This window comes from Ogataea haglerorum (assembly GCF_019207285.1).
Source record: "Ogataea haglerorum isolate 81-453-3 chromosome Unknown 81-453-3_NODE_14_length_230722_cov_96.824488, whole genome shotgun sequence".
Classification (NCBI taxonomy): domain Eukaryota; kingdom Fungi; phylum Ascomycota; class Pichiomycetes; order Pichiales; family Pichiaceae; genus Ogataea; species Ogataea haglerorum.
In genome coordinates this window covers 203,001-230,722 of record NW_025065164.1, presented here as the reverse complement: position 1 = coordinate 230,722, position 27,722 = coordinate 203,001, and the positions used below count along the sequence as shown (strand labels likewise).

Sequence of the window (27,722 nt, the reverse complement as noted above, 5' to 3'; positions counted from 1 at the left end):
CATTTTATATTTCTCCCTATCTGAAGGGGGGATATACTTCTCCCCTTCTATAGGGGGGATGCGCTCTCCCTTCCCATATAGGGGCAGGTACGTTTAAAGTTAGTCTTTAGATCTAAGAAAGTCGTATATCTCCCCTCCGCAGCATGGGCTGCGTCGACGTATCCTCCCATTAGGAAAACCGGCGCTACTATTTTCGCCGGGAGGACATAAACTGCTCTGCTTCATATAACTCTCGTATTTCTGAAGCAGAGCGTTGAAAACTGGTTCCACGCGGAAGCAATGTAGAAACCAGGTTGGAGCCAAAGCCCCGGGCGCCAAGTATTTGTTCGTCATGGTCAATGAGCAAGGCATCAATGGGATGATTATGACACAGCATCCTGTGTGATTCGGATTCTCTTGATTTAGTCTGAGCGTTGGCGCTGATGAGCCAAACTCTGGAGCTTCCAGAGCTACGCGAGCGTCGCGAGCTAATGGAAAATGTGGTCTGAACGGAGTTGTTGGCTGCGGAACGCCGGCTGCGAGTCGCAAGCTTGAGGAATGGCGTTAGCGACATCCCCAAAAGAAGAGCGGTACAAAACGAGAACATCTTTTTGCGATTCTCGCTCGCTATTTATGATAGACTTGGGCGCTAAAAAAGGCGCACAACAGTACTGCGCACTGGCACTGCACGCGAGCTTAGAACAACAATAACAGCCGCCTCACCGCCAATCGCCAAATGTTCCGTTTTCAAATTAATTATCCGATCTATTTAGTTTTTGCTTTTTTGGTAGCAGGCTCGTCGTCAGCCAGTCCGTCAGCGCTCTTGAAGACTTTCATCCGCCACTCACGCAGCCTCTTCTTCTTGGCGTATTTCCGCTTGTCCTTAAGTTTCAGCTCCTTCGGTCTGTACGGAGCAAGCTTCTTGAGTCCTATAAGCTCGTTCAGGTCCTTATCATCAGCAACGAGTATTTCTCTAGTAGTGAGTCCGAACGACTCCGGAGAAACCTCACGGTACCTGAACTTGATTTCCTCTCTATCCTTGCCCCTACCACGCTCTTCTTCGACTTCCTCGAGAAGCTTGGGCGTGTTGGCGCTCACTAGCTTCTCGGCCACCTCCTTCAGTTTCTGCCTTTCCTTCTTCTTGCCGAGTTTTTCTTCCTTCTTCTTCGACTTCTTGGATTTGTTATCCTTTGGCTCTTCTTCCTCCTTCGCCTCCTCTTTCTCCGCCTCTTCGTCTTCTTCGATGTCTTCCTCCTCTTCGCTCAACTCCACTTCGGGCTTCTCCGGCTTGCCCTCTTCGTCATAGAAGGCCTCGTTGAAAATCTCCGCCATTTTGCTGTCCCACTCGGCATCGTCAAAGTCGTCGTTCAACAAACTGTCGCCAAACACACGCGCTATAGTTTCCTCAGAAACCTGACCGCCAACCGCCTCCTTGATCTCCTTCAGACGGTCCAGAACTTGAATGGCTTTCTTCTGTTTTTTCTTGCGCAAGAGCTCCTGTTTCTCTTCCTCCTCCCTCAGCTGCTCCTCCTTTTTCTTTAACCTCTGCTTCTTTCTGCTGTTCATCTTTTCTCGCCGCATAGTAGCCTGCGATCTGGCGTACGAGATGATTTCGGCAGCATTAGGGTCCTCGAAACGGAAATTGTAAGCGTTTTCGAACTTCTCGGCCGCCTCGTCAAACTCGTCGTCATCTTCTTCCATCTCCGGTCTCGTCTCGTCCTGCTCTGGAATCCATGCTTCTTTCTCCAAAAACGCTTCCAAGAACTTCTCTCCGTCCTGCTCTGGGTCCGGAAGCGACTTGGCAGGCTTAATCTCGCGCTGGACCTCTTTTTTCTGCAAAAAATCGTCGCCCTCCTCGTCGCTGAACGCAGACTGGATCTCAGAAAGCAGCTTGCTCTTGTCTTCCTGCTGTTGAACTGCATACGGCTTCTCGCCCTCCTTCCACTCGCGCTCTTCGCCGTCGTCGTCTTCAAAGGCGTGGCCGTCCAACAGAACTTTTCTGTGGTAATCTTTTAAGTACATGGGCTTCTCTTTTTTGGTGACAGGAACCTCTGCTTCCTCTGGATCTTTGAAAAACTTCACATTCTTATCAAACAGAGCCTTGTCTCCGGTCTTGATTGCCTGCAGCACTTTCTGGAACCCCTCCTCAACGTCCTCGGTCAAGAGATCACCGTACTGGTCTTCTTCCTCCGAGCTCTCGTCCTCGTCTTCCACCTCTTCGTCCGCGGTCTCGTTCTCCACTGGCTCGGGTTTTGGTTCTTCTGAGATTACGTCTTTCTCCTTCGCAACCGGCCCAGACGCTGGTTGCTGCGGGTTGGCCTCTCGGGCTCTTTTGGCAGCAGACTTTTTTCTGGCCATATTGATTTTATTTGATACTTTTTTTTAAAAAAAATATTTTCCTATAATTAAAACAGTATACTACCTAAGTGCCCTAGAAAGACCACAGTAAACGGGTACCATCCGGCTTCTCTCTCTCTCTCTCTGCTTCTCCTCTCCCCCATCTCTTCAGGCTTCTCTCCCCACTGAACGCTCATTTCTCAGTCTGCCTGTCTGGCTACGCAAACGTCTTCTTCACACCCCCCACCACATGCACCCTTTTTCCCAAAACAGAAACGTAATTACGCGAACGCGAAGGTTTCAAACTTTACCTTCAATTCTTTTTCGATCCTAATGACAACTATCGCGTCCTCACCGCTGCCGTCGTCCCAGGCGTTCCGGACCCAGAGCACCAATCCCCTCAGCGAGTCGCAGCCTCACCTGCCCAGCGATTCGAGAAGACAGGCTGCTGAGGAGGAAATGGAGACCGACGAGCCCACAGCCAGTTTTCTTAGAAGAAGAAGAGATCTGAGCTCGATTCCCAAAGTAACCGACCTGACGGCGGAGAAAGTGAAGGAGGCGTTCGAACAGTTTCTGGTCGACTTCACCGACGAGAAGAGTGCGGACGAGCCAGAGTTCCACGGCAAAGTGTACATTGCCCAAATCGCCGCGATGGCCCACTACGACCTGTGCACGATATATATTGACTACCAGCACCTGCTGACCGTTGAGAACGGGATTTTGGCGAGCGCCATCACCGAGCAGTACTACCGGTTCATTCCGTACCTGATTAACGGTCTGCGCACGGTGATCAAACGGTTCCAGCCTGCTCTTCTCAGACGGTCGACCAAGCTTGCCGATGACGACGAAACAGGCGTCACAGAGCGCATTTTCCAGATCTCGTTCTACAATCTGCCCACCATCAACAGGATCCGCGAGCTCAGAGCAGAAAACATTGGCATGCTCATGTCCATTTCCGGTACCGTCACGCGGACCAGCGAGGTGAGGCCGGAGCTGTACAAGGCGTGCTTCACATGCGACGTGTGCAAAACGCTGATTGAAAACGTTGAGCAGGCGTTCAAATACACCGAGCCAAGCAGCTGCTCAAACCCGACGTGCGAGAACCACGCCTCCTGGACGCTCAACATCGCCAAATCGACGTTTTTGGACTGGCAGAAAGTCCGCATCCAGGAGAACGCCAACGAGATCCCAACGGGGTCGATGCCAAGAACGTTGGACGTGATTTTGCGCGGAGAGCTCGTGGAAAGAGCCAAGCCGGGCGATAAGTGCAGATTCACGGGGACCGAGGTGGTCGTCCCGGACGTGACGCAACTGGGTCTTCCTGGCGTGAAGCCGATGTCGGTGCGGTCACGTGGCACAGGGTCCGCCGCGGAAGTGCTCAACTCCGGCATTACTGGGCTGAAAGCCCTTGGAGCCAGAGACCTGACGTACAAAATAGCGTTTTTCGCGTCTCACGTGTGTTCTCTCGTTGCTAAGGACGCCAACGGCGAGCCCGACGACCTGGAAACCGCCGATGACACAGAGAAGCAACAGGAGATGTTCCTGAACACGTTGACGGAACAAGAGGTCAACGAGCTCAAGGACATGGTTTCGGACGACCATATCTACGCTAAGCTTGTGTCGTCGATTGCGCCTGCGGTTTACGGCCACGAGGTGGTGAAGAAGGGTGTTCTTTTACAGCTTCTTGGCGGTGTGCACAAAAAAACAGTGGATGGTATCAACTTAAGAGGAGACATCAACGTTTGCATTGTTGGCGACCCGTCTACGTCCAAGTCTCAGTTTTTAAAATATGTCAACAGTTTTGCTCCCAGAGCCGTCTACACGTCCGGAAAGGCTTCGTCTGCTGCAGGTCTGACGGCCGCAGTTATCAGAGACGAGGAAAGCGGAGAGCTGACCATTGAGGCGGGCGCATTGATGCTGGCCGATAACGGTATTTGCTGTATCGACGAGTTCGACAAGATGGATCTGGTGGACCAGGTGGCCATCCACGAGGCCATGGAGCAGCAGACCATTTCCATCACCAAGGCCGGTATCCAGGCTACACTGAATGCCAGGACCTCTATTCTTGCTGCTGCCAATCCTATTGGCGGCCGGTACAATCCCAAAGTGGGTCTGAAGAGCAATCTGGCCATGACTGCTCCGATCATGTCGAGATTTGATCTTTTTTTCGTTGTCCTGGACGAGTGCAACGAAAAGGTCGACACGCAGCTCGCTGACCACATTGTCAACCTCCACATGCTCAGAGATGACGCCATTGATCCGCCTTTCTCCAAAGAGCAGCTGCTCAGATACATCAAATATGCGCGCACGTTCAAGCCCAAGATGACCAAGGAGGCTAGAGACTATCTCGTCGAGAGATACAAGGAGCTGCGCAGCGACGACTCGCAAGGACTGGGCCGCAGCAGCTACAGAATCACCGTGCGACAGCTGGAAAGTATGATCCGGCTGTCTGAAGCCATAGCCAGAGCCAACTGTACCGAGGAAATCACGCCCCGGTTCGTGGCCGAGGCCTATGATCTGCTAAGACAGTCTATCATCCGCGTGGAGAAGGACGACGTCGAGATCGACGAGGGTGACGAGACTCCGGTGCAATCAGAAAAAACCACGCAGGATACCCAGGAACGCGCGTCGCCAGAGACGCACGAAAAACACAAGGTGGCCATCCCGTACGACAAATACGTCAAGATGATGAACCTGTTTGTGCGGAAAATAGGCGAAAAGGAGACGAGCCGCGAGTCGCAGGACGATTCCCAACCGGGCCAGGGGTACACTGCCGAGTTCTTAGTTGAATGGTATTTGCACCAGATCGAAGACGAGATCGAAAGCGAGGACCAGTACTGGCAGGAACGCAAGACGGCTCTCAAGGTGTTGAAGCGGCTGGTTAAGGACAAGATCCTGATGAGCGTGAATCCTGACCAGGGCGACCTGGAGATCCCGGAGGAGTTTGTGGTCCGCGAAGGCATGTCCAGGGCAGAAATCGAAAGACGCACCTTCGGCCTGGAAGAGTGGCAGCGCAAGAAAGAGGCCGAAAGAAGAGCCAACATGGTTTACATTCTACACCCGAACTGCGCAGTGCTGGACTTCTTCGACCAACAGGAACCAAAGGAGTAAGTTAAATACTATAATTTTGCTTTTTCCTGATTCTGGTTGACATGTTCGTACCACCATTGGATGCCAACGTTTCCTTTCTGCGGATAGTGTCTGTTTGCGCCCAGAATGCTGTCCCAGAGCAGGTCCAGAAGATACGTACGCTCGTCGCCGACGGTGCGGTACGCCAGACTGAGCGTTCTTTCCAGCCACGACTGGTATTCGTCGAAGGGAACCAGGGGCAGAATTCTGATCAGGAGAGACGTGAACGCTCCGTGGCGTGTTCTTGGTGGTTCCCGAGCATCTGGGAGCTCTTCGCTAGTGGCAACGAGACACCTGTTGTAGACGAGCAAAATCAGCTCCCGGTACAGCTCCGGATCGCACTCGTGCACAGCAGTGTCGGGGAACGTAATTTTGGCGAGTGTCTCGACTATAACGCCGACTTGGCTCAGCGATAGTCGGACCGGGAACTGGTCCAGGGACAGCGTAAGGTAGTCGATCAGTTGCGCGCCAACATGTTTGACGTTGTTCGTGTAGTCCACCAGTTGAGCCTCGTTGTATGTGTCGACACTGGTAAAGTATTTGACCATAACTGAATGCGCGCTCTCCAACACGGCCTGGTCGTGTGATTTGCCTATGAGATCTTGGACTATGGGGATAATGAAGTTGAATTTTATGCTGTCGGAGACCAAGTTGACGACGTTCTCAATGAACTGGAGATCGAAGAGCAGTTTCCCGCGCTCTGCGGCAGAGTTGTGGATTTCTTTGAATGCTATGCTGCTGGTCCAGCATTTGATGAGTGTCTCTGCCGTGGAAATGTCGTAGCTCGTGAGCGCGCTGAGACACGACGCGTAGACGAAATTGTAGCTCTCGAACCCGCCGGTGCCCATCCTGTCGACGACGAAGTTGAAGTTGAAGAGCGCAGTGAGAATTTTCCTACTCAGGGTGGGCAGAACGGCTCTGTTGAGAGAATGGTCGTTGATTTGGAAGAAACGGGCCATGACTCCTTCAAACATCATTACTTGTGCAAACAAGACCACTCTTAGTGTGCTCCATTGCGTTTCTGTTGGATTTGGCACGCTCAGCACGTTCTCGCTGAAAGTCTGGATCCGGTTCAAAATCAGATCCAGATCGTCCACCAGCAAAGCGACTTTTGGGTGGATCGACGTGAGCTTCGCGAACAGGAACGAGATCCGATTTAAGTGTCTGACAACGATCGGGGTGTCTGCTTCGCCCTTTAGTAAAAGCCGGCCATTGTCCAGACCGTACGGCGAGTTGAACGTGAGCTCTGTGAGGATTCTCAACATGTCAGATCTAACTCGCAAAATTCGCAAAAGCTGAGAGTCGGTAAGCTTATCCTGCACACATGACAGGGCAACAACGTTCAGACATAGAAGATCCTTTGAAAGCGGCCCGTCCATGCTCCGTACCAACGTGTTTGCCGCAATGTTCACAAATTTAGCGTCTATTTTCGCAATGAGCTTGAAATGCTCGGGGTACCTGTCGTAGTCGCTTCTTGAGTCAACAGAGAGCAGGCACCCAACAACCACGGGAATCACTTTCCACGCGCTCCCCGCATCAGCGGCAATCTTCTCCACGGCTCCAAACAGCGCGTTGTAGAACCGGTGGAAGGGCAGCGTTGGCTGGCTGACCTGGAACTTCTTGTCCATGATGTACTTGAAGAATTCGATAACGCGATAGTTGTCGTTGAACGACACCAGCTGGGCGTCGTTGAAGAAAAGTGGACATCGCAAAAAACAGAGCGTCAAAAGCTCGACGTTGTGCTCATTTTTCAGTTTTGGATAATAGTACGCCAGATATGAAAGGATCTTGTCTGGGGTAGTGGACGATTTGGGACTAAACAGCTCGTCAAACAGATAGTCCAGAGGGGTCGGGGTTGCAACGCCCCACGACTCTCCCGCATACTGCCATTGCAGGGCCAATTGGCGGCCCTGCCGGCCCAGTTTATTAAACCATGGCTGCATGGTGGGAACAAGAAATAGAGAAATTATTTCTTGATTTTAGGCTATTTTACGACGCGTCGGTAGTCTCTTAAATAGTATTTAGTATTTAATCTCATTTATTTTAATGTCCTCCTCGCTCCCCACAGGGTTTGTCCATCTGCCGATCAGCTCGGCGTTGACGTCGCTGTTCATTGCCGTTCCGCTTGCCGTGTCGATCTTTGAGTGGAAGCCTCTGTTTGTGCTGAGCTACGACCCGTTCGTTAGCAAATGGCACCAATACTGGCGTTTTGCCCTGTTCCAGATGCAGTTCCAGAACGAGTCGCAGGTCATCCTGTGCGTCACGCTGATGGTGCTCAGCCTGAAGAATCTGGAGCGCGTTTTTGGAAGCTTAAAGTTCTTGAGGATCGTCTTGTTTCTCTACATCTACAACGTTGTCGCCGTCGCAGTTCTCACGTGGACACTTTACACATTTATCGGCATTAACTTGTTTGTTCCCGCCGGCCCGTTCGGCATCCTGTTCGGACTGCTATATGCTCATTGGAAGTTCACGCCTGTGCTATACAAATTCGAGCTGAATTTCGGGGGCCTACTCAAACTGCGCGAGTCGAACGAGGACTTCAAGCTGGTGTTCACAAACGACTTCCTCACGTCGCTGGTGGCTCTGCAGCTGGCTTTGAGCGAGGGCCTCATCAACTCGGTGATCCCCAGCCTTTTGGGGTATTTCATCGGGTCGCTTTTCTTCAACGGGCTCCTGCCAGGCCTCAATTCCAGATTGAGAGTCGTGGAGCTCGTATACACCAAACTCGCCTCCAAAAGCCAGCAGCGCCCGCTCGATAGGCGCATTCGCGACATGGTCAACAACGCAGACGGCGCGGAAGACGAGGACTCGCCAGACTCGTCCGACGACAGAGAAGACACGCCGGTGCGAACGCTCGGCGCACAGATCCTCGACACGTTCAGGAGGTAGGCTCGGTCGCCTTCAGAGCCTTGCGCCGCTGCACGTCCCAGTTGTACACCCGCGCCGTGTTGACCTCCATTGTGGTGATGTTTGAGCGCAAATACTCCAGGTCTTCCAAGGTGACGGCCTTGTTATCGAGCGCGCCCTGGAGCCGTTTTTCCAGCATCTCAATAGCCTCGTCAATAGGATACTCCATCATGATATCTGCTCCGAGCCAGAGCGAGACAGAATCCAGCTCCTTCACGTTGATTTCTGCCGTAGAGTACACGGTATCGTTGAGCTCGTAGTTCACGTCAACGGTCTCTTCGTCGTGTTCCTTGCGATTCTTGAGAAACCTGCACATGTCCAGCGTCTTCTTAATGTCTGGGATCTTTGTGTTGAGGTTGTTGAGCGTGTTGCGCTTGTTCTCCTCCATGAACTGGTACTGCTGGAGTCTGACCTGTAGCTCTTTCAGAAACACCGAAACGTCGTCGTCGGTGCACGTTTTCGGGTCGATGAAGTCCTCGATCTTCTCTATGAACTTGGCCTGCGGAATTCCACGCGGATTGGTCTCGTCGGTCCTGTCGTTAGCGCAAGCCAGGCGTTGCTATACTCACTTTAAGCGATCCATGGCAATGCAGGGTGGTAAATCAAAGAAATATATGTTGTGCACAGCCAGCGTCTGTTTCTGGGCTTCACGTGACTGCGCAAAAATGGCCTTGCAACCCTCTTAAATTTTTTTCCAGCGAAAAACTTTCTTACCAACTTCACCATGGGTAGAGATCACACCTCCAAGCAGCACATCAGATCTGGCCACAGAAAGGCCCCAAAGTCGGAGAACGTTTACCTCAAGTCTTTGGTGAAACTTTACTCCTTCTTGGCTCGTAGGTATTGAACTTGACAATTTTGGTTTTGCACAAATCGCCGACTGCTGGACAGTCCATTTTGGATGAGCCAGAGACCCTTCGAGACGGTCTCTGCGGATTTTGCGAGTACTTTGTCGAGCGCGACAAGTGCGACTTTGAGCAGAATTGAAATAGTCATCCAGCCCGTTACTAACGAACTTTAGGCCGTACCGATGCTCCATTCAACAAGATCATCCTTAAGTCTCTGTACCTTTCCAAGATCAACAGACCACCGGTTTCTGTCGCCAGAATTGCCAGAGCTCTGAGACAGCCAGGCGCTTCCGACAAGATTGTTGTCGTTGTTGGAACCGTCACCGACGACTCCAGACTGCTTGAGTTCCCAAAGGCCACTGTTGCTGCCCTGAGATTCACTGCTGGCGCCAAGGCCACCATCTTGAAAAACGGCGGTGAGACCCTCACCCTCGACCAGTTGGCTCTTAGAGCTCCAACCGGCTCCAACACCTTGACCATCAGAGGTCCAAGAAACTCCAGAGAGGCCGTTAGACACTTCGGCTTCGGCCCACACAAGGGCAAGGCTCCAAGAATTCTGTCCAAGGGCAGAAAGTTCGAGAGAGCCAGAGGTAGAAGAAGATCTAGAGGTTTCAAGGTCTAAGGGTAATTACGTAGTGCAGAATAAGAGATCAAGACTAGAGAGTGTAGAGCAAGAGATAGTACGCACGGGTGAGCTCTGGGTCGCCGTCCCCTGCTGCGCTGCGCGCGCTGTGCCTGCTACATTTTTCGTCTGAAAAATGTACACCTCGCACCAACGTCACAGGGCATATTCATTAGAAAATTTTCTCAAACTCTAAACTTGATCATATACAACATGCCAGGTTACTCTGTCAGAGACGTCCCAGCACAGGACTTTATCAACGCATACGCCCAATTCTTGCAAAGACAAGGTAAGCTCGAGGTTCCAGGCTACGTCGAGTTGGTCAAGACCTCCGCCGGCAACGAGCTTCCACCACAAGAGGCCGACAAATGGTTCTACAAGAGAGCCGCTTCCGTGGCTAGACACATCTACCTGAGAAAGCAAGTTGGTGTTGGTGCTCTGAACAAGCTCTACGGAGGTGCCAAGAACAGAGGCACAAGACCAAGCAAGCACTACGATGCCTCTGGTTCCGTCAACAGAAAAGCTGTGCAAGCTCTTGAGAAGATTGGTGTTTTGGAGATCTCTCCAAAGGGTGGAAGAAGAATCTCTGACAACGGACAGAGAGACTTGGACCGTATTGCTGCCCAGACTTTGGAATCCCTTGAAGACGACGAATAGATAAGTGGTAATAACATATTGATAAGTTGAACATTACTTAAACTTATGGAAGTATCTATTGCGGAAGTCGTTCTGGAGTCCGCGCTCCTGCGACGTGATGGTGGTTCCCTTGTAGTCCGCGTCCCGTTTCGTGTAAACCAGCAGCCGCCGCGACCATTTGTTGAACTCCTGCACCAGGTTGTACACCAGCTGCAATTTTTCGTGCTGCGGAACCAGTGTAGGGATGTCCTGGTCGTTGGCCACGGGCATCCAGAAACACAGTCTGCCGTTCACCGGCAGTCGCTCGGCCGCAAATTGCAGCAGGTCGTCGAGCAGCAGGTCCAGCGAGTAGTTCTTTTTCGGCTGGATGAAATCGCGTCGGCGGTACGCGTACTCGCCGTCGATGACTATTTTTTCCTTCCCTTCGAATCGCTCTTCTCTGTTCGTTCCGCACACCTTGAGGCCCTCTCTGACGCCGTACGGCGGGTCACAGACAATCGAATCAAACACTAGATTTCTTCTGAGCGCGTTGTGGGTGAAGTCCATGCACAGAACGTCGCCAAACAGGGGGTCCGTGCCGTATTTTGCAAAATTGGTAGCAAGCCGCCGACCGGGCCCCTTGCCCTTGAGCGCCCGGAAGTCTATGTCTGTTCCGTACGTGAACGCTCCGTAGTGCGCGGCAGCGAGCACGAACGACCCGGTGCCCACGAACGGGTCGTAGATCAGCTGTCCGGCCCGCGCCTGCGCCAGGTTGCAACTCACCAGCGCCAGCTCGGCGTCGAACGTCGTGGTCCCGTAGTACGGCCGCTTGGCAATCTCGTAGCGCTCCAGAATGCCGCGCGTGCGCTCAGAAACCTCGACCTCGCGGCCAAAGTACATGTAGTCCGGCTGCGGAGCAGGCTCCTGGTTGACGATGCTGTAGGCCTCCAGAACGGCATATACCTGGTCCGGGTTTTTCATCTGTATTTTGCCCTCGAGCGCAAGGTAGCCAAACGAGTTGATCAGCGCCAGCTGCTGCTCGCGGCTCTTTCTGCTCCCCTGGTACGAAATGATATCGAATTTGAAGGACGACCGCTTGTATTTGGAGACGAGTGCCGCGCTCCGCTGTTGGACGTCGGCGTGCAGCTCGGCCAGCGTCGCTCCCTGGCCCCAGAGCTCGTAAATGGCTCGCGAAAGAACAGACCTGCGAACCAGCAGCGCGGCCTGCTCGTCGTTCTCGAGCTGCACCACGAAAAAAGGCGATTTTTCGCCCAGCCTGCTCAGGTCCACGCTGAACCCGTGCATCTCCGCCAGCGACTCCAGCTCTGCGCGCCGGAAGCCCGTGTGGGCCTGCGACATGTACACCAGATAGTCTTTCATGATGTTAAATTTTTCACCGGGCGGTGCAACCAATGTACAAGGCTGAGAAGAGGTAGCAGTAAAGCGACGCTAGAGCGACCAGAGAGCCTCTCACGCCCTCTGGCAGCCTCGGGCAGCCTCCGACAGACCAGCTGGCAAGCCAGCTGGCGGCACAAAATCTCTCCGAGCACCACAGCCGGCCGTCGAGAGCCGGTGAGCATGGAGCAGGCTGGAAACCAGGAAGAGTCGTTACTGGCGCCCGCCGGCTGGCCGTTCTCGGGTGCTTTCGTCGATCTGCCGTGCCCAGAGAGCGGCCAGCAGGCTCGCTAAACGCCTGGCGTGCTATTTCGCAACGGCGACTTCAGGGCTTCAGCTCTGTACCAGTTACCCTCCCCGCGAAAAATTAAAGGAGATTCAGCACTTTAACTTTGTCCAGAACATTATGACGAATTCCGACGACGAGGCTCTTTTCGACGACATCTACGACGACGACAAGGAGGAAGTGAAGCAGGAGCAGCAGGAGACGGCGCCAAAGACGGGCGACGCCGCGTCGGAGCCTGCAAACTCGGCCGCACAGGACGGTCCGTCTGGAGCAGGCGAACCGGGTCCAGCGGCCGCTGCGGCGCCGGCGCAAGCGCCAGCGCAGGCTTCGGCGCAGTTCCCGGTGATGCACGCGCCGCCGCCAATGACGATCGGCGGCCCAGGCCAGAGACAGTTCCAGGACACGGTGCGAGCCGACGTCCAGTCGAAGGACCAGGGCAAGATGTTCATTGGCGGCCTGAACTGGGAAACGACCGAGGAGAGCATGAAAAACTACTTCTCGCAGTTTGGCGACGTGATCGACCTGACTATCATGAAGGATAACGCGACAGGACGGTCGCGCGGATTTGGCTTTTTGACATTTGCTAGTTCAAGTAGTGTTGACGAGGTTTTAAAAAAAACACACGTTCTAGACGGCAAGCTTATCGACCCTAAAAGAGCCATCCCGAAAGAGGAGCAGGACAAGACAGGCAAGATTTTTGTCGGCGGAGTGGCTCCAGAGGTCACCGAGGCAGAGTTTACGGAATATTTCCAGCAGTTTGGTAACATTATTGACTCGCAACTGATGCTCGACAAGGACACCGGCCGGTCCCGAGGATACGGCTTTGTGACGTACGATTCCCCCGATGCCGTTGATAGAGTGACCCAGAATAAGTACGTGCTATTTCACGGTAAAAACATGGAAATCAAGCGTGCGGAGCCTCGTAACCAGCAGAAGGCCGGCTCTTCCTACTCCAACATCGGCCAGCCGCAGCAGACGTACACACAGATGGCCCAGATGCAGCAGTACTGGCAGCAGATGCAGCAGATGCAACAGTACTGGATGCAAATGCAGCAGGTTCAGCAGCAGGGCGGCGACGTTTCGCAGGCCATGCAGCAGATGATGCAGCAATACGGCCAGGCGATGCCTGGCGGCAACGAACAGCAGAACGGGGGCGACGACGCCAAGGACGCGGGCGACGAGGTGCCTAATCCGCAGGAACAGACCACCAATCTGCCCTCGGGGCCCCGCGGCGGCGTGAGACACGGCGGACGGCCACGCGGGCCTAAAGACTCGCGTGACTTCCGTGGCCGGGGCGACAGGGGCGACAGGGGCGAGAGGAGTGGAAGAAGCGGCGGTGGCGGCCATAAGGGCCGTAGCAGACGCGGATACCACCCTTACAACAGATAGTTTGGTCGCTCTGTATTTTCCTGAATAGCACAGCCAAGAAATGAATAAAAATATTTTTTTGCAAAATAAAATTATTTTTTAGCATGTCTGACGAGGAGTTTGATATTGCCAGCAACCTTGTGGCCGACGGCGTCGACAGCGACTCCGACCGCCAGGAGAGCGATGCTGAGGTGCAGGACGAGATCATGGCGAGCGATGCGGAGAGTTCGGACGAGGAACCGGCCGCAAAGAAGCCGAGGCTCGATCCGTCCACGTTCCCTAGTTTGGAGCTGTCTGACGACGAGGAGCAGGAAACGACGAGCTATTTTCTGAACCAGCCGCTCGCCAAGAAGGCCAAGAGCGGCACGTTTGCGTCGTTTGGCCTCTCGAAGTACATCCTCGCGAACCTGAGCAAAAAAGGGTACAAGCAGCCGACCCCCATTCAGAGAAAGACTATTCCCCTTATCATGTCCAACAGAGACGTGGTTGGAATGGCACGTACTGGGTCTGGTAAGACGGCGGCATTTCTGCTGCCGCTGATCGAAAAACTGAAGACGCACGTAGCCAAGATCGGTGTCAGGGCGATTGTTCTGGCGCCGTCGCGAGAGCTGGCTATGCAGACGTCCAAGCAGTTCAAGGAGTTCAGTCGCGGGTCGGACCTGCGGTCGCTGCTGCTGATTGGTGGAGACTCGATGGAGGACCAGTTCGGTGCCATGATGGCCAACCCGGACGTGATTATTGCCACGCCCGGCCGGTTCTTGCATCTCAAGACGGAAATGCGGCTTGACCTGCGCACAGTGGAGTACGTCGTGTACGACGAGGCGGATCGGCTGTTTGAGATGGGTTTTGCCGAGCAGCTGAACGAGCTGCTGGCGGCGCTGCCCGAGAAAAGACAGTCGATGCTGTTTTCTGCCACGCTGCCACGCAACCTCGTCGACTTTGCCAAAGCCGGACTGACGAACCCGGTGCTGGTGCGGCTGGACTCCGAGACAAAGATCTCGGACGACCTGCAGATGTGCTTCATCAGCACGAAGAAAAACGAGCGCGAGGCGAATCTGCTGCTGCTTTTGCAGGAGGTGATCAAGATGCCGGTGGCCACGCCGGAGGAGCTCAGACGGCTGGACGCGGCGAACCGGCTGGACGACGACGACTCGGAAGACGAGGACGACGGCAAGAAGAAGCAGAAGAAACGGCCCAGACGCGAGAAACTGCCGCGCGCGGGCGAGCTGCCGACACAACACTCGACGATCGTCTTTGTGCCGACCAAGCATCACGTGGAGTACGTCACGTTACTGCTCAAGGACGCCGGGTATGCTACCGCGTACATCTACGGGTCGCTGGACCAGCACGCACGGCGCCGACAGCTGCTGAATTTCCGTGCTGGGTTGTGTCCGATCCTGGTGGTGACCGACGTGGCCGCGAGAGGAATCGACATCCCCGTGCTGGCAAACGTGATCAACTACTCGTTCCCGTCGTCGTCCAAGATATTTGTGCACCGCGTGGGGCGGACGGCGAGAGCGGGCAACAGCGGGTGGGCGTACTCGATCGTGGGCGAGGCGGAGCTGCCGTACCTGCTGGACCTGGAGGTTTTCCTCGGGCGCAAGGTGCTTCTGACATCGATGCACGAGAAAAAAGTGCAGCTGCTCAGGGACAAGTACTCGGAGCAGCACGGCAGCACGGCCGGCTTTCAGGAGCCGAAGCTGTCGTACACGGAGCGGCTGGTGCTGGGGAGTGCGCCGCGGAAGCTGATCGGCGAGATGCAGGAGCTGTACGAGACGATCATGAAGCACAACTACGATATCCGGTCCCTGAAGACGGTGGCGGACAAGGGAGAGCAGCTGTATTTCCGGACGCGGAGCGGGGCCAGCGCTGAGTCGCTGCGCCGGGCGAAGGAGCTCGTGAACCTCGGCTGGGACGAGCAGAACCTGCTGTTCGGCAAGAACGAGGAGCTGGAAAAGGAGCAGTTTCTGGCTCGGCTGCAGAACCGGAAAAACAAGGAGACCGTTTTCGAGTTCGGCAAGCGCGACGACTCGCTCGTGGACCTCATGAACACGAGACGGCGCCAGATCGCGTCTGTGCAGCGCAAGGCCCAGGAAAGACGCGAGCTGCTGGAGCTGGAGCGTGTTTCTGGGCTGACGCACACTCTCGAGGACGAACTGTTCAAGGACGAGCGCGGGGTCGAGGTCGGGTACAGCGTGAACGAGGACGAGCTGCGGCGGACGTTTGAGGACGGCGACGTGGTGCTGGAGTCTTGCAGGCCAAAGAAGAAGTCGTTCAAAGACCCAAACTACTATATCTCGCACTATGCGCCGGCGTCGGCAATCCAGGAGCAGCAGCTCTCGCTGGACTCCGGGTTCACGGCGGAGGCGAACCGGGCCGCGTTCGACATCGACGCCGAGGACGAGAAAGTGGCTGTGCAGCGCCAGACGGCACGGGTGCTCTGGGACAAGAAGGCGGGCAAGTACAAAAAAGTGCAGGACGACAAAAAATACATCATTGGCGAGTCGGGCCAGAAAATCCCTGCGTCGTACCGGTCGGGCAAGTTTGACGAGTGGAAGGCGCAGCACAACGTCAACTTCAAGACCGGCGCGGCCGAGCAGAACAGGGGCTTTGACGTTGGGCTGTCCGGTAAAAGGCAGCGCGGCAGGTTTGTGCACACGAGGCAGGACGCTCCTAAGCTGCCCGATAAAAAGCGAGACAACTACAAGGAGCAGCTGGAGAAGGTTAAGAAGGCGGTGGAGTCGGGACGCCATGTCAAGGGCTGGAACGCTAATCAGGGCCGTGACGAGCTGCGCTCTGTGGAGCAGATCAGGAAGACCAGAGAGGTGAAGGAGAAGAGACGGGCCAAAAATGCCCGTCCGAGCCGCAAGAAGAAGAAATAGCCAGGACGTTAGCTGTCCGGTGGCTGCATGAGGGCGCGATGTGCCTCGGAGTAGTGATCGAAATTCAGAGCGGAATCCGAGAATGAGGAAAAAATCGGAGTATGGCGAGCCGCTTGCGAGAGGCGGGGTTACATCGCGGTGATGATTTGCAAGAGGGGTGTATACAGCGAGTGGGGGTAAAGATGGGGTAGAAAAGGGGTTGTCGGCGTTAGAGCGCTGTGTGTAGTAGATAGACTGCCAAATGCCGCACTTTGTTCGGGTTCCGTTTCAGCGGCGGTGAGCCGCTGTCACAGCCGTGGGTGCCATTACGGACCCGGTTTTTTACACGAAGCAGCGAATTTCGAGCTCGGAATCCGAAGGTCGGTGCGAGGCGTAAAGTGCCCGTTAGGGGGTGCAGATAATCAATTTCAGCCGGAGCAGGAGCATGTACGCCAATCATTTGCACATGAAATAATCTCTCCCCCTCTTTTGTCTTGAATACGGACTGCATGTATTTTTTGCCTGCCTTACATAGACAAAACAAATCCTGAAACCCATAGGGTATCACTTCTTTTCACCCACCCCCCAAAAAAAAAAATCTGACCCCAACTGATTACCCCTCTTCTTGTCTTTTACTATAAATACAAAGACGGTACGCACGTTCCCTCTCAGATTTACTTATGGGTTATCAGTTCGAGCCGCCAGTCGCTAATATGAAGTCCAGCCCAAGCCACTCCCCTTGTCGCTCAGACGGAAACTCGTCAGAGCCGCTCATACTAGACAAAAAATATTTTGACGACAAGCAGAGCATCAAGCCCTGGCTGCACTCCCAGCTGGTGTCCAAGGGCATCAATATCGTTATCGAGCGGTCGGACGATACCAAAATAGTGTTCAAGTGCAAAAATAGCCACAGTTTTGCTTCCAACGCACATTCCCCAAAGACGGCCAAGGTGTCCAAGCCGGCTACAAAAGACGTCGGAAAAAGACAGAAGAGTAACTGCTGTCCCTTCAGAATAAGAGCCAACTACTCGCTACGGGCGAAGAAGTGGTCCATCGTCGTGGTCAACGACCAGCACAACCATGCCCTTTATCCTTCGGGCTCCAGTCAGGCCGATTCGGACTCGAGACCGGATCTCGGCTCCAGTATCCAGAAACCTGCGCTCACGGCGCCTCTGATCGACAAGAGACGGACTTTTGGCCCTACGAACACGCTACTTATGGCCGCTCAGACTGCCAACACCCAGCTGCAGCCCATGCCCAAGTTCCAGTTACCCTTGCCCATAAATTTTGGACACATGCAGCAAACTCCAGTGCAGGCCGGATCCGACTCTTTGAGCACGTCGAAGTCATCATCCTCGTCCTCGTCGCCCAAACTGTCGTTTGCAGAGGGTGCCAATCCGGCGGTGAAGGACGCCAAAGCAGGCCGCAGCACGCCGCAGCAGCAGCAAAGGCTAAGCGTGCTGCACATCGAGATCAACAACCTGCTGCTCCACCTGAACACGTCTTCGGGTCTGTCGGATGCCAACAAGGAGGAGACCTATTTCAAGATCATCTCCACGCTCAAAGACACTCTCAAACAGCAAACTCCACACACCTACTCGCCAACATCCGGGACTAACAGTCCCTCGCACACACTTTCGCACAGCACCCTATTCAACTACACCACGAACAACCCTCAGGGGTCGTCGTCGGAGAAGATCATGCTTCCGTCGATATCCAACACTCTTCACGGATCGCTGCAGTCTATCAGGACGGCGAACGGAGCAGGCGCAGTGGGGGTCAACGCTGGTGGGTCCTACAATCAGTACTACTTATGAAGGCTAAATCGGCGGTAGCGCGGTGCCACGAGGCTCCGGACCGCTGAAGCTCGTGGGTACCAGGGGGTTTATAGAACCGGGAGCGATACATAATAGTTTAACAGTGTACTACAATATTGTGAGACATATCACGACATCTAATTTAGCAACAGATTATTATACAATACAGCGGCTCTGCTCTGTTCGCACAGCCGATCGTCTAACTGCGGAACACGTTTTTGCACTCCAAACAAACGTAGAACAGCACCATGCTCGTGTCTGCTCTTTTCTGCTGGGACTGGAAAAAGACGCACTCAGAGTTGTGGCATTTGGGACACGTTTTGTCCGAGCGGGGCAGCGTCGGGTCGGACCCAATGTCCTCGACCACGCCTGCGGTTTCTCCGATGTTGGTGATCAGCTCGTGTCTGTAGACTCTGGCGTTATCCGCAAGCTCAGAATACGGGCAATTTCGACACTGATACAGCAGTCTCTTGTTTTCCTTGTCCTCGCGCGGATACAACATGTTGTTGCTGGCGGGTTAGCGTACGCAGGACGGCGTTTTACTTACCATTCGGCACAGAATCTGAACGACATGGCAAAGAGAAATGAAAATTCGGCTCTTACATAAGCTTTTTGCAAAACCGGCGTGGGAATGTGCACGTCCTTTTTGCCGTGGTTTTTTCACCAAATTTTCACCAGCACTGATAATTTATCACCATGTCTGCAGTTCTAAGACAAACCACGAGAGCCGCAGTGAGACTCGGCAGAAGATCTGCAGCAGCCAACGCTGGCGCCCGTCTGGCCAGACACAACTCGACGGAGGCCAAGCCTGTGGACCCGAAAATCGCACAAATCGTGGACCAGATTTCGACGCTGACGCTGTTGGAGACGTCGTATCTGATCCAGGAGCTCAAGACCAAGCTCAACATCCCAGACATTGCATTCCCCGCCGCTGGGGCCGCTGCCCCAGCCCCTGCTGCCGCCGAGGCACAGGCCACGGAGGCCAAGGAGGAGGTGCAGGAGAAAACCATCTTCAACGTGAGACTCGAGTCGTTCGACGCCAAGGCCAAGCCGAAAATCATCAAGGAGGTCAAATCGCTGTTGGGGCTCTCTCTGGTCGAGTCGAAGAAATTCGTTGAGGGCGCACCAAAGGTGATCAAGGAGAACGTCAGCAAGGAAGACGCCGAGCAAATGAAAGCTACACTCGAAGGCCTGGGCGCCAAGATCGTCCTGGAGTGACCTGTATATAATAGAGAGCAAGAGTGCCTAGTATGGAGAGATTCTTAGTTATCTGTAAGGAGTCATCGGGTAGTACGCCTCGTAGAGGTGGCGCGGGGCGCGCATGCTGGCAAAGCGCATGTCGTTGGCGCGCGCGTGCGGCGGAGCGTGCACGCGGGCGTAGTATGGGTTCATGTCGTCGAACTCGTCCTGCGGCTGGTCCGACTGGTTCAGCAGCATCACAAACGAGATCAGCGAGTTCACGGTGTTCTGCATGCGCTCGAGCATCTCGATGCTGGTGGCGTGCGCCGTGCTGCACCGGAAAACACCGAAGCTGTTGGTGATCAGGCTCTCCAGCATTTTTTTGCGCACTAGACTGGTATTCTGGAACGCCCTGACTATCGCCAGCAGCTCGTCTTCCATCGCAAACAGCTCGTCCATTTCTTGGCGCTCGTCAGCCGCAGCTCCCTGGTACGCTGACAGCGGCGCAGCCCGCACAGTCTCCTTGGCTGCAAGGTCCAGCTGCTTCAGGTTCGACGTGATGCTCGTGCAAACGGAAGCCGCCGATTCAGGGTCGCCCCTGATGCTGCTGGACGAGCCGATTTCGGGCGAGCTGGCGTTCCCGCGCGACTTTCTTAGCGCCCTGCGGGATCTCGAACGGCCAAACATCTTGTTTCGGTATAACGCTGTCAGAATAAAGCCCCAGATTCTTGCCGCACAAACATTTTTGGGCCCGGTTCTGGTAGCTGCACAGCCTCAAAAGTCGACAAAATACTTGCCGTACGGGTCGTCGCCCACGGCGCCGTAGTCCAACTGCTCTTCCGGGTAGTGGTCGAAGAGAGACGTGTCGCCGACGCCGGCGGTGATTGGGGGCTCGTACGGCGTCTCGATGTCCTTCAGGAGCAGTTTCTCCCAGACAACCTCGCTGAACCACTGGTGGTTCCTGATGTCGGCCGGACCGTTCTGCAGGTTGCCGAGGCGGAGCGTCAGGTCCGCAGTGATCAGCCGAGACAGCAGATGGACCACGTCCGGGTGGAAGTGCGACGGATAGTGGATCTTGCCTGCGAGAATCTTTTCGTACGTCTTCATTGGCGTCTGGTCGTAGAACGGAGTGTAGCCGGCCAGCATCTCGAAGATCAGAATCCCCAGCGACCACCAGTCCACGCTCTTGTTGTACGGCTTGGTGGTTATCACCTCGGGCGCAATGTAGTCCGGAGTCCCGCACAGCGTCCACGTGACGGTCTCCACCTCCTTGGCAAACCCAAAATCGGTCAGCTTGATGTGGCCGTTTCTGTCTAGCAGAATGTTTTCCGGTTTGAGGTCCCGGTAGATGATGTTGTGCGAGTGGAGGTACTCGAGCGCCAGGGTCACCTCTGCGGCGTAGAATTTGGCCACCGGGTTGGGAAATCTCTGCGACTTGCGCAGCAGCGAGAACAGCTCTCCGCCCTCAATGTAGTCCATCACCATGAACAGGTTCTTGGCGTCCTGGAACGTGCCCCACATCCGGATCAGGAACGGGTGCTCCACGAGCTTGAGCATGCGTCTCTCGTCGTTCGTGTGTTCCACCTGCTTCATCCTGATGACCTGGGCCTTTTTCAGCACCTTTATGGCGTAGAACCGGTTGTTGTGGACCGACTTGACGAGATGCACGCGGCCAAACGAGCCCGTTCCCAGAGTTCGCATTATTATGAAGTCCTTGAGGGAGTATTTGCCTTTCGACACCGTGGACCGCTGCGGCAGCAGAGAAAGGCCCGCCACCCGCTTCAGATGCATGTAGTTTGGCTGGATGATGGCCTGGTACGACGGCATATGCTGCAGAATGGCCATCTGCTGCTGCTGCGCCTGCTGCGCAGCCAACTGCGACTCGTCCACTCCTCCCGCATGTTCCTGGTAAACGTTTTGCAGAATCTGTTGGTCTGGTTTCTCCATTGCGTTCGTCTCTTGTGTATCCACCGCGGTTTCCGGATGTCCAGCGCCTATATGTAGTTTCTGTAAAAGCCTGGAACGCATACACTGGTTGGCCGTAAAAGAGAGCAGACGAAATTGCTGAAAACAAAAAAGCCGTAGCTGGAGAACACTGGCCGCGAATTTGGCTACTGGCTGGCAAGCAGCAGGCCCAAAAGGGCGCGGTCGATGCTGTTTGGCCGTCTACTGGCCCGTTCGTGGTCACAGCTGTGCCGTGCCCGGGGGCGCTGCTACGATTGGGCTGCCCCCTAGCCTGAAAACTGCCTCCGTACTTCTTTACCCGGCCAAATTTTTCTGAAGGCAAATATATACCATGTCCAGAAGATACGACTCGAGAACCACCATCTTCTCGCCCGAGGGCAGGCTGTACCAGGTGGAGTATGCGCTGGAGGCAATTAACCACGCAGGAACGGCCATCGGCGTGATGGCCAAGGACGGCGTGGTTCTTGCGGCCGAGAGAAAGGTGACAAGCAAGCTGCTCGAGCAGGACACCAGCGCAGAGAAGATGTACGTGCTGAACGACAAGACGGTGTGTGCGGTGGCCGGAATGACCGCAGATGCCGGAATTTTGATCAACAGCATCAGATACTCGGCACAACAGTACCTCAAGACGTACGGCGAAGACATCCCCATCGAGACGCTTGTGAAGCGGATCTGCGACGTGAAACAGGGCTACACGCAGCACGGAGGCCTGCGGCCGTTCGGCGTGTCGTTTATTTTCGCAGGCCACGACGAGAGGTACGGGTTCCAGCTGTACACGAGCAATCCGTCTGGAAACTACTCTGGGTGGAAGGCCACGAGCATCGGAGCCAATAACACGAGCGCGCAGACGCTGCTGAAACAGGACTACAAAGACGGCATGACACTCGAAGAGGCGCAGAATCTCGCATTGAAGGTTCTGAGCAAGACCACCGACAGCAACAAGCTGACCAGCGAGAAGGTGGAGTTCTCGACCATTGGCCTGGACGCCGACGGCAAGCTGCAGCTCAGAATCTGGACTCCCGAGCAGATCGAGAAGCTGCTCAAGGAGAGCGGCGTGATGACCAGAGACGAGGAGGGGGAGGAAAGCTGAAGCCAGGCTGGGGAATTAGAGCTCGGTGAGAGAGCAGAGCTAGAGTAAATATATTTCCTAGTGTAAAATAAAATATTTCATATTAATTTAAGTGGCAAATACACTCCAACCATGTCTAGAATTGCAGACACTATTTCCAAGTTAGCAGTTCCTGTTGGTGTGGCCGTCGTGGCCGCACAGTACTCCTTGTACGACGTCAAGGGTAAGTGGCAATCCAGCGATATCAGCTAACATTCAGGCGGACAAAGAGCAGTCATTTTCGACAGGTTCTCGGGAGTCAAGCCGCAAGTTGTTGGCGAGGGACTGAACTTTGTCATTCCTTGGCTCCAGAGACCGATCATCTACGACGTCAGAACCAAGCCAAGAACCATCACGACCACCACGGGATCCAAGGACTTGCAGACCGTCTCGCTGACTCTGAGAGTCCTGCACCGTCCCGACGTGAAGAACCTGCCACAGATCTACCAGAACCTGGGACTGGACTATGATGAGCGTGTGCTGCCGTCGATTGGAAACGAGGTTCTCAAGAGCATTGTTGCCCAGTTCAACGCTGCAGAACTCATCACCATGAGAGAGACCGTGTCTTCCCGTATCAAGAGCGAACTCGAGCAGAGAGCCAAGGAGTTCCAGATCAAGCTCGAGGACGTCTCGATCACCCATATGACGTTTGGCCGCGAGTTCACGAAGGCTGTCGAGCAGAAGCAGATTGCGCAACAGGACGCCGAGAGAGCCACTTATCTCGTCGAGAAGGCCGAGCAGGAGAGACGTGCTGCCGTGATACGCGCCGAGGGAGAGGCCGAGGCGGCAGACAACGTCTCGAAGGCCCTGAACAAGGCGGGAGACGGCCTTTTGCTGATCAGAAGACTCGAGGCGTCCAAGGAGATAGCCCAGACTCTGAGCCAGTCTCCGAACGTCACGTACCTGCCTAACGGCTCGCAGAGCGGCGGTGAGTCTGCCTCCACCGGCCAGTCTTTGCTCTTGAACCTGGGCCGTTAGCTGGTCCTCTGATTATGTAAATAGACTATGACTCAGTAATTGTCGTAATTATCATTTCCACTTTATTAACTTTATAAATTAAAAGCCAAAGTCGAATGCAGACATGTCCGGTTCCTGGAACTCCGTAGGCGGCGGCGGCAGCACCTCCTTGCCCGTGGAGGGCTCGATGATCTCTTTCATCTCGGAGAACTCCCAGTGCTGCACCAGATGGAGCGACAGATAGTCGCACCCCATTTTCTGGTACATGAGCGCGGCAGCGAGCACAAAGTCGTATTCGGCCCGCACGTCGAGCGCCAGCGCCCCGCGCAAGTACTCCACGCGTTTTGTGCGCAGACTGTCGTACATCGCGAGCAGCACAGGGTCCTCGTAGTCCATCCTCTTCACGGGCAGCGCTGCCTCCTGCGACGCGTCGATTGCGTCGAACTTGGCCATGTCCTGGAGGATGTCGCGGACCGGCTTGATAAGCGCCTGGATGGCCAGCGCGCGGTCGCTGAGGATCCAGAAACACCAGCTCGCGGTCCACCGGTCGTTGTTTCGGAGCGCCTCCGGCAGCAGGTGTCTGAGCACGAGATCTTTCATGACCGGACCGTGGTCGCCTTTTTCGTAGCAGCGGGCCACGGCGACGGCGAGCCCCGGGTCTTTGAGCTTGCTGACGATCACGTTAACGCAGTCCTTGAGCGAGTCAGCCAGCAGGAAGAAGTACGCGGCGTCCACGTGGCGGTGTTTGCCCAGCAGCACAAAAGCGTTCTTTTTCGCTGCCGACCGCCAACGGTCCTGTTTGAAGTCGTTTCCCAGAAACTTGATCATCTTCTGCTGCTCCGGATGGCCTATGGCCGTCCGCCAGAGCCCCAGAAGCACGTTTTTCTTGTGCAGCGCAAGAAAATGCAAGGAACACACGCTCGGATCCTTGTACCGTCCCGAGTCCTGTGTCTTGAAGAACTCTGTTCTGGCAACAGTCTCGAGCACCTCTGCCAGGCGGGTGTGCTCCATCCAGTACGCAAGAGCGTATTTCGAGAACTCCGCTGCGCCAATCTGCACCGCGCTGTTTTCGCTGATGATGTCGAAGAGCAGGTCCTTATTTTCGCTGTGCAGCGCAAAGGTCACGTCGCGCATCGTGATACTGCGGAACTGCGCGCCCTTAGTTTCGTTGAGCTGGAACAGTTTCATGCCGAGGTAGAACCGCAGCCCGTTAGCGTCCAGCACAGTCGAGTATTTTTCTGCTATGTCTGCCATTATCTGGATAGTCGACGCGAGCGTGATCTGCTGGTGGCCCGTCAGAAACGGCAGCTTGTGCTTGGCCAGCCGCTCGACGATGGTGCTGCACGTCTGTCTCGTCACGGCGACGTCGTCGGCCCTGGACGCTCCCACGACGTCGTGCTCTGGGGTCTCGAACCCGAGCTTCGGGTCGATGCTCGACGCGAAGCCGAGCTCCAGCGCGCGCAGGGCATTCGCAAAATGCACCACCAGCTTCTCGATGCCGCCAAAGCCGCTGTAGAGCAGTGTCTGGATCAGAAATTGCGGGTGATACAGCGGCAACGGGCCGTTCAGCGCAGCACACAGCTGGAACACGTCGTTCGAGACGATCTCGAGCGTGCCCATGGCCCGCGCGGTGATGTAGTCGTGCTGCGGGTCCAGCGTCTTGTCGCTGATGTAGAACTGGTTTCCGGACCCGATCACAAGCAGCCCGTCTGCGAGCCACACAGAGTCGCCGATATGGTGCCGGGTTTGGTGCGAGATGTCCACTTTTTTGATCTTGGTGTAAGTGGGGGTGTCGTTCGTGTAGTCGTAGCGCAGCTGCGTGTACAGGAGCGAGTGCGAGTCGAACCCGATGGCCAGGATGCCCTGAGAGAACGCCGTGCACGTCCAATCGATGTCCCTGATTTTCTCGGCCTCAAACGTCTCCGAGTACTCCAGGGTGCCCAGCCGCGTGTCCCAGATGTGCAGCTGGTCGCGGTTTTCGTTGACGACGGCGAGCCGGTGGATCGACGAGCCGTTTAGAAACGTCGCGTTGGCTATCCCCGTGGAAAACGTCTCTTTCTGCTCCCACGTGATGCGGCCGTCCTGGACCCGCGTCGAGTACACGGCGACGTCGCCGTTCGCCTGGATCGTCGTGAGCACGTCGCGCTGCAGACTCGTCCCGATCGCAGCGTTCCAGCCGACCGGGTCGACGTACGACGCCATGTGGACGGCCTCCAGCTGGTCGACCGCGTACCGCTGTATGTTGCAGCGGCCATTTTCGAGCCGGAGCTCCCACGCAGCGCACCGCCCGTCCGCGTACACGGCCACCGCGTGCGCGACGTCGCTCTCGCGCTCGGGAACCAGGAAAAAGCAGCACAGTTTATCCTGCGGCTGGATTTTCAGAGACCCGGCCACGGGAGCCAGCTTGGCGATTTCCGCCTGGTACTGCGACTGCAGACGGCAGTCAAAGCAGACCAGCTCGTCCGCCAGGTACACGATCACGTACTCGCCGTGTTTCCAGAACGCAGCGTCGACGATCGGCGACGGTGTGATCAGCGTGGAGTTCTTGTTGAGCGTCTTGTGCGAGTCGGACAGCGGAATCGCCGTCCAGAGGCAGCTCTCGCCGAACCGCGTGGTGGAAAGGACGACGGAGCCGTCACCGGACCGGATCAGCTTGCGGATCGACTTGTTGTGGCCCGTCAGCTTGTGCTGGAGCTCGCCGATCGTCACCGTCGTCGAGCCCGAGACCGCAATCTCTGGCTCTTCAAACTGGAGCAGCGACTCAAACGTGAAGCCCACGTGACGGATCGAGTTTTTAAACAGATCGTGCACGATCAGCGACAGCCCGTAGCCACCCGAGGTCTGTGTGATCTGTAAGTCCTGCAAAAAAACGCTGCGGCAGTCCTGCGGTATGCAATTTTTCCCAAGCCGGATACAGGCCCTGGTCAGGCCGCCGTGAGGGTCGAGCACGGCATCCAGTTTCTTCACGCTGATTTCGCCCTCGCACTGGTGGAACGCATACATCTCAACACAGCCCTCTGGATTGAAAACCAGACACAGCTCGGGCCGCATTGCCAGCAGCTGCAGCAGCGAGCTCTGGCGACGGTGGTACATGTTGAGCGCCGACCCGCTGCGACTGCGCGACACGCCGTCGTCGCGGGGCGGTGCACTGCCGTTCCTCTGGTGTCCGCTCGCCTCCAGCAGCTCCAGCTGCTCAAGAACCTTCTCGACGCCAAGTGCAACCATCTGGCTGTCGATCACCGCCACAAAGCTGTTCGACGGGAGCTGCACCGCCCCTTCACTAGCCACCTTGAAGCCGCGGTCGAGATAGTACGTCGAGAACACCCTGAGCACAGAGTCATCGCCGTACACGTACAGCGTGCAATGCTCGGCGTGCGGGATGTCTGTGTTGCGGTGCGAGGTGTCCTTGATAATGCTGTTCGCCGGTTTCAGGTCCGTGACAGAGCCGGCCGAGGAGAGGTTGTTGCGCTGCGTGTTGCCGGATTTCCAGCGCAGAAGCGTCACGTAGGCCGGCAGCCGCGTGTAGTTGAGCTCGAACTCGGCCGACTCGATGCCGTACGCAACTCTGTGCCAGATCTTGACCAGTCTGTCGTAGTAGCCGACGCTGGCTATTGCTGTGGAGCGGGGCGAGAACTTGACCATGTAAACCGGATTGGGCTGCACCTTGGACCACAGCAGCCGGTGTCTGGCGGTGTGTGTTCCGTCCTTGGCCGAATAGTAGATCCGCCAGAGCGCCAGCGACCGCTCAGACCCGACGCACAGCTCGCAGCTCGTGAGCGAATTGTACTCCTCGGGAACGCCAAAAAGCTGTGCGCTCGAGAGCTCGTCGTCGTAGGTGTCGCACGAGTCGGACCACGAAAGACACGTGATGGCGGAATCGTCTCTGTCGTTCTCTATTTCTGTTTCGAGTCCCCATTCGATCTCCAGCTCAGAGACGTCCTTGCGGCCGCGGAAGTTGTAATTGTAGAAATTCGACACGGTCGGTGTGTATATCTGGATTTTCGAGCCAATTGCCAAAGCTATCTTCCCGTTGATCTGGTTGACGTCCACCACATACGAGTCTCGAGGAAGATATAGCGTCTGCAGATGCTGGAAGTTCTTAGTCACAATGACAAGGTTGTTTCCGGAGCAATACGCCAACACCTGCACGGCGTTCCAATTGACGAACGCGCAGCAGTGCGGCGAGCGATTGGGCTCTCCAGGCACAAAATTCAACGTCATGATACTGGTGCGAGGATTGATTTATTCTATTTATTTTACGCTATTTTATTTTATTTTATTTTTCTTGGAATACAGCATGGTGGCAAGGTAAGCATCCACGCATCCCGAAACCTAACGTCCCAGTTGCA

General features: G+C 55.3%; 19 protein-coding genes across 19 annotated transcripts; 10 read left to right on the top strand and 9 right to left on the bottom strand.

The window, feature by feature from the left end:
- Positions 1-187: 187 nt before the first annotated feature.
- On the bottom strand, positions 188-586 carry KL911_004601 (uncharacterized protein; the record flags this gene model as incomplete). The annotated part of the gene is made up of 1 exon (XM_043199911.1): positions 188-586. The coding sequence occupies one exon, from the start codon at positions 584-586 to the stop codon at positions 188-190; it is 399 nt and encodes a 132-aa protein (XP_043052797.1).
- Positions 587-744: 158 nt separating this feature from the next.
- KL911_004600 (uncharacterized protein) lies at positions 745-2,337 on the bottom strand (the record flags this gene model as incomplete). Its single annotated transcript, XM_043199910.1, has 1 exon — positions 745-2,337. One exon carries the CDS (start codon positions 2,335-2,337, stop codon positions 745-747), a length of 1,593 nt encoding a protein of 530 aa, XP_043052796.1.
- A 312-nt stretch (positions 2,338-2,649) lies between these two features.
- Positions 2,650-5,427, top strand: KL911_004599 (uncharacterized protein; the record flags this gene model as incomplete). Its single annotated transcript, XM_043199907.1, has 1 exon — positions 2,650-5,427. The coding sequence occupies one exon, from the start codon at positions 2,650-2,652 to the stop codon at positions 5,425-5,427; it is 2,778 nt and encodes a 925-aa protein (XP_043052795.1).
- An 8-nt stretch (positions 5,428-5,435) lies between these two features.
- KL911_004598 (uncharacterized protein) lies at positions 5,436-7,388 on the bottom strand (the record flags this gene model as incomplete). The annotated part of the gene is made up of 1 exon (XM_043199906.1): positions 5,436-7,388. The coding sequence occupies one exon, from the start codon at positions 7,386-7,388 to the stop codon at positions 5,436-5,438; it is 1,953 nt and encodes a 650-aa protein (XP_043052794.1).
- A 103-nt stretch (positions 7,389-7,491) lies between these two features.
- On the top strand, positions 7,492-7,850 carry KL911_004597 (uncharacterized protein; the record flags this gene model as incomplete). The annotated part of the gene is made up of 2 exons (XM_043199905.1): positions 7,492-7,563; positions 7,632-7,850. The coding sequence occupies 2 exons, from the start codon at positions 7,492-7,494 to the stop codon at positions 7,848-7,850; spliced, it is 291 nt and encodes a 96-aa protein (XP_043052793.1).
- Positions 7,851-7,901: 51 nt separating this feature from the next.
- Positions 7,902-8,740, bottom strand: KL911_004596 (uncharacterized protein; the record flags this gene model as incomplete). Its single annotated transcript, XM_043199904.1, has 2 exons — positions 7,902-8,298; positions 8,382-8,740. 2 exons carry the CDS (start codon positions 8,738-8,740, stop codon positions 7,902-7,904), a joined length of 756 nt encoding a protein of 251 aa, XP_043052792.1.
- Positions 8,741-9,076: 336 nt separating this feature from the next.
- Positions 9,077-9,822, top strand: KL911_004595 (uncharacterized protein; the record flags this gene model as incomplete). Its single annotated transcript, XM_043199903.1, has 2 exons — positions 9,077-9,188; positions 9,374-9,822. 2 exons carry the CDS (start codon positions 9,077-9,079, stop codon positions 9,820-9,822), a joined length of 561 nt encoding a protein of 186 aa, XP_043052791.1.
- Positions 9,823-10,035: 213 nt separating this feature from the next.
- KL911_004594 (uncharacterized protein) lies at positions 10,036-10,479 on the top strand (the record flags this gene model as incomplete). The annotated part of the gene is made up of 1 exon (XM_043199902.1): positions 10,036-10,479. The coding sequence occupies one exon, from the start codon at positions 10,036-10,038 to the stop codon at positions 10,477-10,479; it is 444 nt and encodes a 147-aa protein (XP_043052790.1).
- A 33-nt stretch (positions 10,480-10,512) lies between these two features.
- KL911_004593 (uncharacterized protein) lies at positions 10,513-11,817 on the bottom strand (the record flags this gene model as incomplete). The annotated part of the gene is made up of 1 exon (XM_043199901.1): positions 10,513-11,817. One exon carries the CDS (start codon positions 11,815-11,817, stop codon positions 10,513-10,515), a length of 1,305 nt encoding a protein of 434 aa, XP_043052789.1.
- A 198-nt stretch (positions 11,818-12,015) lies between these two features.
- Positions 12,016-13,507, top strand: KL911_004592 (uncharacterized protein; the record flags this gene model as incomplete). Its single annotated transcript, XM_043199900.1, has 2 exons — positions 12,016-12,076; positions 12,162-13,507. 2 exons carry the CDS (start codon positions 12,016-12,018, stop codon positions 13,505-13,507), a joined length of 1,407 nt encoding a protein of 468 aa, XP_043052788.1.
- Positions 13,508-13,590: 83 nt separating this feature from the next.
- Positions 13,591-16,368, top strand: KL911_004591 (uncharacterized protein; the record flags this gene model as incomplete). Its single annotated transcript, XM_043199899.1, has 1 exon — positions 13,591-16,368. One exon carries the CDS (start codon positions 13,591-13,593, stop codon positions 16,366-16,368), a length of 2,778 nt encoding a protein of 925 aa, XP_043052787.1.
- Positions 16,369-17,027: 659 nt separating this feature from the next.
- On the top strand, positions 17,028-18,164 carry KL911_004590 (uncharacterized protein; the record flags this gene model as incomplete). The annotated part of the gene is made up of 1 exon (XM_043199898.1): positions 17,028-18,164. The coding sequence occupies one exon, from the start codon at positions 17,028-17,030 to the stop codon at positions 18,162-18,164; it is 1,137 nt and encodes a 378-aa protein (XP_043052786.1).
- A 3-nt stretch (positions 18,165-18,167) lies between these two features.
- KL911_004589 (uncharacterized protein) lies at positions 18,168-18,666 on the bottom strand (the record flags this gene model as incomplete). The annotated part of the gene is made up of 2 exons (XM_043199896.1): positions 18,168-18,197; positions 18,412-18,666. The coding sequence occupies 2 exons, from the start codon at positions 18,664-18,666 to the stop codon at positions 18,168-18,170; spliced, it is 285 nt and encodes a 94-aa protein (XP_043052785.1).
- Positions 18,667-18,860: 194 nt separating this feature from the next.
- Positions 18,861-19,382, top strand: KL911_004588 (uncharacterized protein; the record flags this gene model as incomplete). The annotated part of the gene is made up of 1 exon (XM_043199895.1): positions 18,861-19,382. One exon carries the CDS (start codon positions 18,861-18,863, stop codon positions 19,380-19,382), a length of 522 nt encoding a protein of 173 aa, XP_043052784.1.
- A 48-nt stretch (positions 19,383-19,430) lies between these two features.
- Positions 19,431-20,030, bottom strand: KL911_004587 (uncharacterized protein; the record flags this gene model as incomplete). The annotated part of the gene is made up of 1 exon (XM_043199894.1): positions 19,431-20,030. One exon carries the CDS (start codon positions 20,028-20,030, stop codon positions 19,431-19,433), a length of 600 nt encoding a protein of 199 aa, XP_043052783.1.
- Positions 20,031-20,117: 87 nt separating this feature from the next.
- Positions 20,118-21,371, bottom strand: KL911_004586 (uncharacterized protein; the record flags this gene model as incomplete). The annotated part of the gene is made up of 1 exon (XM_043199893.1): positions 20,118-21,371. The coding sequence occupies one exon, from the start codon at positions 21,369-21,371 to the stop codon at positions 20,118-20,120; it is 1,254 nt and encodes a 417-aa protein (XP_043052782.1).
- Positions 21,372-21,639: 268 nt separating this feature from the next.
- Positions 21,640-22,398, top strand: KL911_004585 (uncharacterized protein; the record flags this gene model as incomplete). The annotated part of the gene is made up of 1 exon (XM_043199892.1): positions 21,640-22,398. The coding sequence occupies one exon, from the start codon at positions 21,640-21,642 to the stop codon at positions 22,396-22,398; it is 759 nt and encodes a 252-aa protein (XP_043052781.1).
- A 111-nt stretch (positions 22,399-22,509) lies between these two features.
- KL911_004584 (uncharacterized protein) lies at positions 22,510-23,394 on the top strand (the record flags this gene model as incomplete). Its single annotated transcript, XM_043199891.1, has 2 exons — positions 22,510-22,600; positions 22,676-23,394. 2 exons carry the CDS (start codon positions 22,510-22,512, stop codon positions 23,392-23,394), a joined length of 810 nt encoding a protein of 269 aa, XP_043052780.1.
- Positions 23,395-23,472: 78 nt separating this feature from the next.
- Positions 23,473-27,594, bottom strand: KL911_004583 (uncharacterized protein; the record flags this gene model as incomplete). The annotated part of the gene is made up of 1 exon (XM_043199890.1): positions 23,473-27,594. The coding sequence occupies one exon, from the start codon at positions 27,592-27,594 to the stop codon at positions 23,473-23,475; it is 4,122 nt and encodes a 1,373-aa protein (XP_043052779.1).
- Positions 27,595-27,722: the final 128 nt, after the last annotated feature.